The sequence below is a fragment of the Macrobrachium nipponense genome, chromosome 28 (assembly GCF_015104395.2).
Source record: "Macrobrachium nipponense isolate FS-2020 chromosome 28, ASM1510439v2, whole genome shotgun sequence".
Taxonomy (NCBI): domain Eukaryota; kingdom Metazoa; phylum Arthropoda; class Malacostraca; order Decapoda; family Palaemonidae; genus Macrobrachium; species Macrobrachium nipponense.
The window spans coordinates 10,944,707-10,958,280 of NC_087217.1; the positions used below are offsets into that span (position 1 = coordinate 10,944,707).

A 13,574-nucleotide genomic window follows, 5' to 3' on the forward strand; every position below is an offset into this window, starting at 1 on the left:
TTACTTTGGTCTATATCATTTAAAGCCGGTTTTCAGTTTTTTTGCCCGTTCTTTATCCATTTCATTTTTTATTTTCATTCCTTTTCTTTCTCCAAGTGTGATCAGTGTGTGGTAAGAGTGTATACGTGGTATGATGGAGAATTTTGCCTCAACATCGGGATCGTACTACGCCTCGGAGAGGAGACAAAGGAAATGCCCAGGAGTCAGTGGCTTCCCTTGTTCTAGGTTCCTAACCTCGGTGTCGACGGATCCTCATCCAACGGTGGTAGTAGGTGCAGGGAAAACGTATGTACGGTTACTAATCCGTGTTCTGTTTGTCGCGGTTGGTCGGTGGAACAGTGGAAGAAGTTCTATGGGAAAAGCCAATACAAAAGAAAGGGGGTGACGCCATCTTTGGATGACCAACCTTACCGGCTTCTTTTTGTATCGGTAATAAACACCAGGCTGCTCCATATGTTTCTCCCCACCTGCTTTTGAATTGTCTCATACCCCTTCGGTTTTCTCCCTAGCGGTCTGTATCGGAAAAAAAACGTCAGGAGGGGCCTTGGGTAATTTTATGAATAATTTGCTTTTGCACTCCTCTCCCCCCCTTTGTTCCCAGCAAGTAGAGGGGGAGATCCGCCATCTTTGTCCCAGGCTCCTGCTACGCAAGCGCATAGGTTAGATGGTACGTGGGGGGTGGCAGCGCTAGGCCTACCAGGCGTACCAACCTTGGATGGTGCTTGCGCATTATATGACGTCACGGTTCCAGCAGGGTCCGGCAGCGCTGAATGTTCCTCATCCCCCGGGCTTGCAATTTAATGGGAAATTAATGCCGATGCTTCTCCATCCCACTCAGTATTTACAGCGATGCAGAACGTGGAGGTAATTGGCAGCAAACGTGCGGTTACACAGAAACCTCTCAGTCTCTCCCTACGAGAGCGATGACGTCACAACATACGTCACACTCTGAGATGGCAGGCGTGATGACGTCACAGACCGATTCTCGGCCTTTTCGCTGCTCCCAGACGCTAATACGCCTTCTGATCCGTCAATGCAAACTGTAATGCAGAAGTTACAGGATATAGAGGAGAGAATGAATAAGAGAGACAAAAAAGAAAAAGTGTGATTCGCCTTCTTCGTCTTCTTCTCTAGTTCCGGCGTCATCGCTAAGTCCGATAAACGTCACGGCGAGCGCCAGCAAGCGTTGGAGGAGGATTCGGGAGTTCCTAGCGGATCCTCGGGCCAAGAGGAGAAGAATCAATTCTTCCTCTCCTTCGGACGAAGACTGTCATTTCCAAGTCAGCAAGAAGGTCGGAAAATCAGTGGCTATTAAGCACAAGGTTGCCAGACGAAGCCGTTCGCAAGAGTCCGAACAAGCGAGAGAGGTGACGGCCGGCGAGCTAGCAGCCGAGGCGGAGTTGCCAGTTCGGATCGCAAAAACTGCGATACCTCTGGTAAAATCGACGTTGGCGGCAAAAGGTGCAGCAGAGGATGGAATGCAGATCCCCAGTTTCGCCCGGAGGCCGTTCAAAATACGTACGAAGGACGATAAGGCTCCTATTAAAAGTACAAAAAATAGAGAGTTGGCAACCTCGGCGGATACGTTCGTGGAAGGCAGTGTCCGTCTGGATAGAAGGCCGAGGCCGGGCTCGCCGACGCTCGAAAACGATGCCAATGCTAATAAAGACGAACTTACCTCTGTCTTAAGGGAGCCTTCATCTTGGAGATCTAGACGAGATTCTCGCTCTAGATCCGTGAGCAGAGAAAGAGTGAGACGTTCTCGTTCCCCTGCTGACTATCTGGGATCGAGCCAACAGCGGCCAGCAAAGATCAAAGAGGCCGCGGCCGTAGGGGCAGGCGCCGTGGATTCCGGGCCGTCTGTCAGAAGATAGAGGCGAGACAACATCTCTCGTGACGGAGAGTGGTACACTAGAGCCGGAGGAAGGAGAAAACCAAGAGTTTCTGGCCTCGTATGCAGAGGTTATTGATTTGATTCGTCAATTCAATAGCCTTTCGGAGAAGACAGAAACACCGGCCAGTATGCTTCCTCCTGGAATTGACATGGCGTTTGGACTAAAGAGGGATACCAAGGTGTCGTATGAATTGCCTTGTTCGAGTCATGCGGAATCGGTCTTGCAACACGTAAAGCGCAAAGATTGCAGGGAGGGATAATTCCTTAAGATCTAATAGATCATTTAAATTTATTCCCCCTCCAATGATAAAGCAAAGGAAATATTATACGACACGAAGGTCCCTTTGCTGTCTAGACAAATGAACCCTAATGTTGTAAGGTTAAGGCCTGGATTAACCTTGGATCAGGTTAAAATGTAGTGCCCTTCGATGACGTACCAAGAGGCTGCCACGTTAGAAGCAACAGCTTCTTCTGTCTTTCAGGCTGCGTCCTGGTTAGACCTTTGGTCAACAGCAGTGGCGAAAATTGCATCCTCGGAAGCAACAAGGAAAGTAGTAGATGAACCATTGTTCATTAGATTACTACAGTCAGGGTCCAAGGCGATTGCGTACCTGACAAACGTAAGTGCCAATGTTTGGGCAAATATCCTGCTAATGAGGAGAGATGCAGCATTGGCTAGACTAAGCCGCAATGTGGATTTGGATTCCCTGTTAGCAATGAGGAATGGGGATATCTTGGAATCGCAACTACTGTTGCCAGAGGTCATACTGGAAGAAGCGATAGATAGAAGAAGGATGGACACTAACGATAGGTTGGTGCAACAGGCAGTTAGGAAAACCTCTAACAGTCAAACTATTCCTTTGGAGGGAAGACAACAGCAGATGTCTCGAAAGAAACCAGTGAGACATAGCATCCCTAATAGAGTCACAAGACCCTCTTCCCCAAAGAGATAACTCATCGGCCCTTTCACAATAGAAACAACAGAGGAAGGGGCAATAGGGGAAGGGGGAGAGGCTCAAGAAGATAGGATGGGCGCCTCCCATCACTCGGCCACACCAGTGGGGGGTTGCCTGGCAAATCACTGGAAGGTGTGGCAGGAACTAGGGGCAGAGCAGTGGGTGGTGGATGTTCTAAGGATCGGGTATTTGATTCCGTTCGAGGTAACCCCGCCCCTGACAGATCAACCATTACCCCACGTCACTTATGCCCACAAATCTCAGAAGGCCACTATTCTGCAGGACGAAGTGAAGAAGATGATGGAAAAAGGAGCTGTGCAACAAGTATGCAGTCCGACAAAAGGCTGCTACAGCAGGATTTTCCTGGTACCCAAAGCCAACGGGGAGTGAGGACAGTAATAGACCTGTCAACGCTGAATCTGTTTATAAGGAAAAGGCCAGTTTCAAGATGGAAACTCCGAAAACGGTTCTACAAGCAGTCAGAATCGGAGACTTTATGCTGACAGTCGATCTAAAGGACGCATACTTTCAGATACCAGGTCCATCAGTCTTCAAGGAAATTTCTCCGCTTCAGTCTTGCAGGGAAAGCTTTCGAGTTCAAGGTCCTGTGCTTCGGATTGACAACGTCTCCTCAAGTTTTTTACAAGAGTGTTCACCCTCGTGTCGGCATGGGGCGCACGCTCAGGGGATCAGGCTGATAAGATATCTGGACGATTGGCTGGTGATAGCAAAGTCCAGGGAGAAAATTACTCAGGGACAGGGCGGCCCCTCCTGCAGCTTGTCACAGCCTAGGTATTGTGGTGAATCAGCAGAAGTCGCAGCTGGATCCAAGTCAACGTTTGGAATATCTGGGAATGGTGATAGACACAACACAAGCCAAAGTATTCCCGACAGACCAAAGAGTACAGAAATGCAAACAAGTGGTGAATGCCTTTCTGGGAAAAAGCAGAACACAGGCCAGCAAGACAGTGGCAGGTGGTGCTGGGAATCCTAACCTCCCTGGAGAAGCTAGTACCACAAGGAAGGCTACACCTTCGGTCCCTACAATGGAGGATGAAGGAGTTTTGGTCACCAACAGTAGATCACCCGTACGAGCAAATTCCCTTGTCGGCAGAAGTGAGGAAAGACTTGCTGTGGTGGGTGGACGACGACAATCTGGAAACCAGTGGGTGTCCCCCTTCAACAATCCTCCCAGACCTCTTGCTGTTCTCGGATGCATCACTAGAAGGCTGGGGAGCCCATATGGAGGAGTTGATGGTGTCAGCAAAATGGAGTTGCAAGGACAGAGAACTCCATATAAACGTGCTGGAGTTGAAAGCAGCTTTCCTGGCTCTACAAGAATTCAGGGAAAGAGTAAAGGGACACTCGGTGGTATTGATGTCAAGACAACACCACAGTAGTAGCTTATATAAAACAAGCAAGGAGGCCTAGTTTCTCGGCAGTTACATGTGATGACAGTTCAACTTCACCAGTGGCTATAGAGAACCTGGTAGACATCAAGGCCAGGTATATTCCGGGAAAAAGAAACATAGTGGCCGACAAGTTGAGCCGCAGGGATCAGATTCTGGGAACGGAGTGGTCCCTACACCAACAGGTAGTGGACAGGATGCTCATGTTGTGGGAAGGACCGATCATAGACCTATTCGCAACCAGTACAACAAAAAGTTTGGAAGTGTATTGTTCAGTAGTCCCGGACGCAGAGGCAGCAGCAGAAGATGCGCTACAACACCCCTGGGACAATCTGGAGTGTACGCATTTCCTCCCATTTTGTCTAATCCGTCAGGTTCTGAACAGGGTAATGCGGGTCTCAGAACCTCAAGATGACCCTGGTAGCCCCGTTATGGCCGAAAGCAGAGTGGTTTCCAGACCTACGGAAACTCCTAGTAGATGTGCCAAGAGAGTTACTCCATGGAGCAACCTTCTGTGTCAGCCTCACGTGGAGAGGTACCACCAGTCGGTGAAGTCCCTATCGCTTCACGGGTGGAGACTGTCAAGTATCTCCTCCGAGAGCGAGGGTTTTCGCAGAAAGCAGCAATCAGATGGCAGGTAATATCAGAAAATCATCTGCGACGGTATACCAAGGGAAGTGGTCAGCATACTGTGATTGGTGTCGTAGGGGGAACGTGTCTCCACTCGGTACCACTATTCAGCAGTTAGCAGACTTTCTGATATATCTCAGAACAGAAAAACATATGTCTGTATCTGCAGTGAAGGGGTACAGGGCTGCTCTAGCCTCAGTCTTACGAATGAAAGGAGTGGACATATCGTCTTCATGGGAGTTGGCCATGCTGATGAGGAGCTTTGAACAGTCATGCCCACCAAAGGAGCTAAAACCCCAGATTGGGATCTGACCAAGGTACTGAGTAGTCTGACAAAACCCCCTTACGAACCACTAAGGCAGTCCACGGATAGGAGCCTGACCTGAAGACAGTTTCTTCATTGGTTGGCCCTGGCTTCAACCAAAAGGGTGGGGGGAGCTACATGGCCTCTCATATCTCATAAAGCACTCGAGAGGTTGGAGATCAATGGTGTGTGAGTTTGTCCAGAATTCGTGGCAAAGACCCAAAATCCAACAATAGTAGACGGCAGATTCGACTCCTTTACCATACCTTCCTTGGCAGACTTTGTAGACAACGACAAAGCTGAAATGCTCCTGTGCCCCGTCAGGGCACTAAGGGAGTACTTAAAGAAGAACAAGGCACCTCAGGCCGGGGTGCCAGAGGTTGTTCGTAAGTACAGGACGGAACAAGAAGGAAGTGTCCAAGAATACAATATCATTTTGGCTAAGGAGGGACAATCAGAAATGCTTATACTGCAGAAGACAGAGGGTCAGATAGCCAGGTGGGAGCTAGAGCTCATGACATCAGGGGTGTGAGTGCTTCCCTAGCATTTAAGAAGAACATGTCTGTGGATAAAACAATGAAAGCTGGCGTGTGGAAGCGCCAAACAACTTTCACCTCATTTTATTTGAAAGATGTTGCCCATGGATCCTTGGACACCTTTTCCTTGGGTCCAGTGGTGGCGGCCCAACAAGTGATATAGTCATCCAGTGCCCCTCTTTGGCGGGTCAGTTTGGCGGTCTGAGTCTAAGATGAAGGTATGAAAGTAGAATGAATGGGATGACTGGTCTTTTTTCTTTACTACTTTCTTCCTACTCCTTTAACTACGGGCATATGAAGGAGAGTACCGTCATGTGCTGGAACGGACTAGATGCAGGTGAGATGGTCAGCCATACTGTGAAGCTATCTTAGCTGATGATATACTTTTCAGTAGCAACACACCCCTCTGGATAATAAGGAAAGAGGGGTGAAGGTGGATCCAGTCGCAAGGGACAAGAGTAAACAGTAGAATGGTATCTACACCCAGTGGAGGAAACCAATAGATCCGCTTATATCTTTGGTCCTAGGTTCATTGTCCATTCTCTAGAATTTCCCTATATATTCGGAAATGGATAAGGTGGCAAACTTCCAGTCAGTTGTAGAGACACCTTACCTCCAATCCAATATAAGTCTATCCTAATGTTAAGACCGAAGGTTTGTTTCGTGTATGAAACAAAATACCAAAATTTTGTAACTAATTTGTATTTTTCATAACTAACAAACCTGAGTCTTAACAGTTAAGGCCCACCTCGAACCACCCCTCTAGCAGTCTAAACTGGGTTAGAAATATAACTGATGGGTCACAGGTAGCCGTGGCATTCTGGGTATACATGCCCCGTGACCTGGTATAGATGCCATTAGTCCCTGGATCTCACAAGTGTAATTTTAATTCTACCGGTTTCCAGCTTGGCGCTAGTAAATCCTAATGTTAAGACCTCAGGTTTGTTAGTTATGAAAAATACAAATTAGTACAAATTTGGTATTTTAATAATTTACTGTATGCGAATTACACCGTTAATATTCGAAATAGGATATTATTATAATCGTTGAATGTAAGCTGAATGTAACTATCTAAAGCCCGGACGCAGTGTTACCATACAAAAACACCACAGGCGGATGGACAGATGAAAAAAACTGAGTAGTGAGTACCGGAAACCGAATAAGTCTAGGCCTCACCAATGCTAGGATTGCCGCCAATCGTCATTCTCTTATTTCCAGTTGCTGTTTACAATTTTTTTTTTTTTATTCCTTCCCTTCAAATTCTTCTGTTTTTCATAAATGGGCATTTATTCCTCTGAAGCTTCCTCAACAAGTTAAGATTACGTTTTATTTCTTTCATAGGAGTACGCACAAATCTGAAATAGAAGTAATAGTTATGCTTCAGTGAATAGGTTAGCCTCCTGTTTCACCAGTAAGTGTTTCAAATTCCAAAGGAACGGGTTACTGTTAGCAGCTTATTTCAGGCCAGATGACCTGCTTATGTTGCGTAATAATAATAATTACTCGATAGTATCCATGTATATTCCGGAACAGCACTACGTAAGAATTCTTTTTACCGTTATCACCGAAAGTAACTACCTCACTTCACAAGTTGCCTCAACTGAGGGTGTTCCTTTGTTTTCGGCGTTCCTTAATTTTGCTGACTGTCGATTTATAAAGCGATATAAGTTATCGTATATCTTACTGTGAGTTACCGATTGACGTTAATTCACAGGATATAAGTTTTATGATAATTTAGGGTTCTTGTTATCCCGCCTCTTTAACCACTGGCGCCTATTCAATTTCAAGGCACCTTGTAATTTATGGCGGTATGTAATGTCTCTCAGCTCGGGAATTGCTGTCTCGACCCTGCCGTCATTTCTTATGACATGGTTATACTAATAACAATAATATTCAATACTCTGTTAACCCGGCAAACTTTTCAACATAGATCCGAGTTATAAGTCCCAAACTACAAATCTTTATATTCCGACGCGCATTGGGGAAGCCTTCGATGAATTACCCGATTTTATGTGCTTATATATATATTATTATAATATATATATAGTATCTATATTATATATATATATATATGTGTGTGTGTGTGTGTGTGTGTGTGTGTGTGTGTGTGTGTGTGTGTGTGTGTGTGTGTGTGCTAAAAACAATGCAATATTAAAGGATATTCTTTACTGACCATTCGTCCACAGATCAAGTATGAAGAGAAATCCAACGGTCAGATCATCAAAGGTTCCGTGAACGGCAAAGAAGGGAAGCAAGACATTGAACGCGCCCTTGGCGAATGCCGTGGGTCCCTCACCAAACTGAGCGGCAGCGTCCAGGAGGAGCTTGAAGGAACTAAGGAACGCATTGCCGAGATTGATCGAACGTTCCAGAGGCAGATGGACAGTTTCAACCGCCAGCAGGAGTCCTTTATCAGCCAACAGACGAACTTCTTCCAACAGATGGCTGACTTCTCGAAAAGGGTGAGTGGCGTCGCTTCAGTTCTCATTCTCAACTTCTTTTAGTATTTGAAATGGTCACTATTCTTTTCCAACTTCTTCCTTTGAGCAATGATCGGATGTTGTATCAGTATAATTATGAGTGCTATTCTCCTGGAGATCAGCTTTTTTGGTTGTTGAATTGAACATTTTTTCCCATTCACTAATAGTGTAACAACTTACAAACTAACAAAATATGGGATTTTGATACAAGTACCAAATCAAAAACATAAGTCTTTCACAAAGTGGCGGCCTAAAAAGATCATTCACTATGTATAATTCTGCTACTACCTATCACTATTTCTTTTCCCAACAGCTCGCTTGGAAAAAATAATCGGTCATAGCAACAGATGTCACAAGGTACTTGTAACCCCTTGTAACAGTTGGTTAACAGGTCATATTTTACTGCAGTGTAATGCTTGATGCTTTGATTGTAGCACAATTGTCCTGCTTTTATCATTTCTTTCTTGTATTGTGACACAATGTGAGATTCTAAGCGGTACTTCTTGGAGACACCTCCCTTTTTCATTTTCACAAAATTCTCTCCTTTTAATCATGCTTAAGCAAGATTAGTATCTTCTAAATCTGAGCTCGCGCTAGACTGGTCTAGTCTGTATTGGCAAAGTGAATCACTACAATTTCACAATTTTGGAAGTCAAAAAGAAGCTATCAGAGAATCTGTACTCCGTTCTCCTTTCAATAGGTAATTGTAAATATTTCATTACTTTTTAAAGATGACAAGAGTGACTAACCTCTTATTTTGAAAGTATGCAGTTTAGTCTAGTCTGAAAGTCTGCAAATGCTCTGGACTTACCGGGATGCTCAAAACTTCGTAAAGGTTATAAGACCTTTCACAGAAAAGCTTAGTCCAAAGTATCCATCACTACCATAATGCACAGATACGCAGATCACTTTTTGACAAGATCTTAAACAGCTTTTACTTACTACTTGTATTGCTTTGCGTTTTTTTTTTCTGTTCTCGTTTACTGATCTGACTAGTCCTTTACTTTTCACAGATGGCGAATGTTCATCAAGATGTCTTCAGGAACTTCACTCCGTTCAGATTCTTTTTTTAGATAATTTGTTTATGCATGCGTCGTAGGATATTTCTGCAGTATTTCCTTATTTTTTCTAGCTTACAAATATATCTGAAGTGTTATTTACACTTACTCAATTAGATTATACTATATCTCTAATGTAGATATCTTTTTCATAGAAAAGGACAAAATTAGATCATTTTAAGAGTGGTAAGAGAAATTCCATCTTGTATAAGAGATTGTTTTAAAATGGCTTTCATGTGATTTTAATAAAGTTTAGAAATTACAGAAGACTAAAGTTAAATTCATTCCCTTAAATTCAGACGATAATTTTCATCATTAATAAAAAAAATAAAGTGGGGTTCCTGACTACCACGTCAAGGTTTCCACCACTTATTTATAAAGAGGCTGACACTTGCATTGTAGTGTATGAAGTGAGAATGGTAATTCCAGCGAAGGCCTAAAGCCATTACTTGCGTCTACTTTAACATATGGAGCCAAACGGACCACTTGGTTTGCCAAACCAGCCCAACTGGGGAGGGTTGGAGTCAACAGAGTCATCAGATCACAAAATATCTTCAAAAACCAATGATGCAATGTGCCATTCAAGACAGAAACAGCTGAAGGATCATTAAAAACAGCGACCCCGAAGAGTGATTAAGCTGAGAAGATGATATCTACTTTCTTTATGAATGACTTGCTTAGCACAGGGTAAAAATCATATTCAGCTCTTTTCTATCTTGCACGCACTCTGCTTCCTGGTAGCTATCATTATTAGAAGCTGAGCTGCAACCCTCCCTAGAAAAGGAGAAGCTGCCAGACCTTTCCGAAAAAACTGAATTACAAGATGTAAATAAAAAACGATGAAAATGATTATAACAAAGACAAAAAATTTAAGATAAAAAAAAGATAAATAATGAAGTACGATAAACTCAAACAACAAATAAACTTGGCTTTCATACACACAGCAAGTCTTCCTTATATTACTACACACTCCACCAGCTACTTCTACTTCACCAGTTCTGCAATTCACCTCTTATGTCATCCTTCTGTCATACATCCTAATTATTCCCAAATATTTGGACGAATCCACAGACTATTCTTCCATCATTCACAATAACATTCATTACTCCAGTCACCCTTTTATTCTTGCTCACATTTACTCTTTCTTCTGCATACACTTTCAAAGTCTTCCGTCCGTCTACAGTTTCTCCTTACTATCCCCAATCAGTACAACTTCATAAGCAAACATCAACCAACAATACAGGTTAACTGACTAATTTATATAAAATCGGCCTCATGCCAACACAGTCCTTTGCTCAAAGGCCACATGAGCTGCTGAAAAGGTGATAAGGTATCAAAGGGAAAAAAAAAGGTAAACGTATAGACTTCGGGATCAGGGGTGTCCATTTCAGATTTTTGTTGGGGAGCCAAAGACGGTTTGGCGGGTGAAGCAAGCCTAATTAGCTGGTGATTTATTTTATTGAGCTTTTTTATGTGCTTTTTGCAGCCACATGAGCAAGATATTTCAGCAAAAATTATGTACTCCAACTGCTGTTTGTTTATCTCATCATCACTGGTAGCTAGCAGACAGACAAGGATCAAGTAATAATATTTCCGAGGAATTTCATATATTTATGATTGTCTATTTAAAAAGAAAACATGCCGTTACTTCTTGGGGCATGGGAGGTGAGGGGTGAATGATGCCACTGCCTGGGATTCATTTCAGCCAATAGAGTGAAAACAATATGGCTAGACCCTCAGTGCCCTGTTTGCTATTTATCTTTTATCCATGGTCAAACAAGAAAGACAAGATCCAAGATGAGTCAAAATTATTTTTTTTGTTCTCTTCGGTACAATGAATTCTTTATTCCAAAATTAGGCTTGATCTATTTTTAATATTGGACAGATGTCCAGTATTCATCTGGATGCAAGTATTGATTCTGGCAGTAAGGTTAAACCTAAGTAGAAAACTATCTCACTACCATCATCCAGGTCTTTCTCATTTGAGAAAAGTAATGAGTAGGAATTATACCTTTGAATTAATATATCTGCTATATTCATTGGTAACCATCTTTGTCAAGTAAGGCAGATATTTCACAGAATAAAGACAAGATATTTTCAATGTAATGGAAACAAAATTAACAATATCAGTAAAATTACTAACCTAAAAGGAAGACTGTGAGAGTTAGTGAATCAACAGCCTGGATGAGCATGCCTGTAAAACTGAGAATTATATGAACCAATTACAGTACAGTCATTTTTGATACAGGCAACATATTTTATTAAAACCAAAAAGACGTCACTATAGAACTAGAGTACATTCTTTCAACTGTTTACAATAATACAATATGTCTCTAAGGACTGATCACTGCCATAATAATCCTGTACTACTTAAAAGACTGGAAAAGTATCTTCTTGACTCACTGACTATGTAAAGTGCTTAAAATATGGTCAATAAGAGACTCACCGTAGAATATGCTAAGTTCTAAAATTGTAATTCCATCAAAACTTAGTTTACGTTTTGCCCGAGAAGTCTACTTAAGACTCAAAAGTCTGGAAAAACTAAGTCCTATTAATAATAACCTACAGCAGCTTTGACTGCAAACAGACAACTACAAATATTTTCTTGAATATATAAAGTAAAATGCATTGGACACCATATGGAGATACTGTTCTTAGAACATTAAATAACAATGGCATGTGGACACTTGCCAAGATTCCCTAAACTTCTTAACAAATCAGTACCTGTATGTTATGGAAAAAATTTACTCCAGTATCATGGGCACTCTCCAAGATTCATTAAAAACTTTACTAATCACTCTCTCCTAGTATAAATAGATAAATTTTATTCTAATATTGTACATACAAACTGCAAAATTAAATCCTTCTGGGTAGTTTTAAATAGCACCGATTCTAGAAACTGGACACAGTGATCTAAATACAGATATATGTCGAATACCTACCTAACACACTTTACGTACCATTTTATACTGAATTATTATTATTAATAGGGCTTAGTTTTTCCAGACCTCTGAGTCTATTATATACTGAGAAATTTTAAAAAAGGTATAATGAATAGCAAAGGAGAAAATATAATCCAAAATAAAAGCAATTCAAGTTTTTATCTTGAAGGTGATGTTTACAGAACATCGTGTCAGTTTCTTGATAACCTGTCCCAAAGAATGACTTCCCTGGAGGAAGCCAAGACTAACCAAATATCTGCAGAATGTAATTACCCTTCAAACAGGGTATAACCAAGCCTAAGGCTGAAGCTAAAACACGGCCTGTCTCATTGCAGGCAAAGCAGAGGTACTTCTGAAAGTCCTGATGAATGGGTACTTCAAAAGTACACATCCTGAAGGTCTGTCAAAAGCATGAAGTAATCCACTCTGATGGAATCTAACACTTAACATGTAGTTTCCATTTTGAACAGTCTGTCGAATATACTTGCTCAATTCTGAGAGGTCAATATGCCTAAAATTCCCAGTTGCCTTCTCTACACGGAAAAGATAACAGTAAAAACTCAAAGACCAAGAATTTTCAACTTCAACAGCACCTTTCTCCAGCATCACTTATACCTCCACAAAAAATGCCTAAGATTTCCCTGAATCTGGAGAGTATGTCGGGAACAGTACTGATGTCACAGAGCGGGGAAGACAGATGTCCTTGAATGAAGCCTGTATTATTCTTGGAGGACTGATAAACACCTAAGTTTGTTTGTATGGTTTTTACGTTGCATGGAACCCGTGGTTATTCAGCAACGGGACCAACGGCTTTACGCGACTTCCGAACCATGTCGAGACTGCTCTTCTATCACCAGGAATACACATCTCTCACTCCTCAATGGAATGCCCTATAATCGAACTTGCACCCTCCACTTGTGGCAGCAGTGGATAGGGACTACCATTCGCAGTGACCCCTTCCCTTTCCCTCCCTTCTCGAAGGCAAAAAGAAAGGGCTAGGAAGAATCCACTGTTCCTAGAAGAGTAAGAAGACTGATGATCCAATCTAGATTTCTGAAACACAGGCTGCTTCTACATACCAGACACTGAAGGCCTCACTGGACCTGAAGGTTTAGCAACAGGTGCATTCATCCCGAGGAGGTTTGATGGATACCAAACAGTTGAAGGAAGAGTCTCAAGATTCCTCCTAATGATGTGCAAGCCCAGCCTCTGCCTTTTCCAGAGGAAATAAATAGGTAAGCCCAACACCAAACTATTCTACAACAAGAGGTTACTTTAATATCACAACTGGCAAAGAACCAGGAGAGAATACTATCTCTCATTCAAAGAACCAGGTTTGCCCACTGGTTGGATACCTAGTGTGCC

At 42.6% G+C, this 13,574-nt stretch overlaps 1 protein-coding gene across 2 annotated transcripts in view; it reads left to right on the forward strand.

The window, feature by feature from the left end:
* The window catches only part of LOC135201408 (uncharacterized), a 10,175-nt gene extending 641 nt beyond the window's left edge, over nucleotides 1-9,534 (forward strand). The window contains exons 2-4 of one of the 2 annotated variants that reach the window (XM_064230312.1): nucleotides 7,916-8,191; nucleotides 8,523-8,566; nucleotides 9,223-9,534. In XM_064230312.1, the coding sequence (XP_064086382.1) occupies nucleotides 7,916-8,191; nucleotides 8,523-8,540 (294 nt within the window). In that variant the 3' untranslated portion in view covers nucleotides 8,541-8,566; nucleotides 9,223-9,534. The remainder of the gene's footprint in view (nucleotides 1-7,915; nucleotides 8,192-8,522; nucleotides 8,567-9,222) is intronic. The other variant, XM_064230310.1, reaches the window with a different exon arrangement.
* The last annotated feature ends 4,040 nt before the right edge of the window (nucleotides 9,535-13,574 follow it).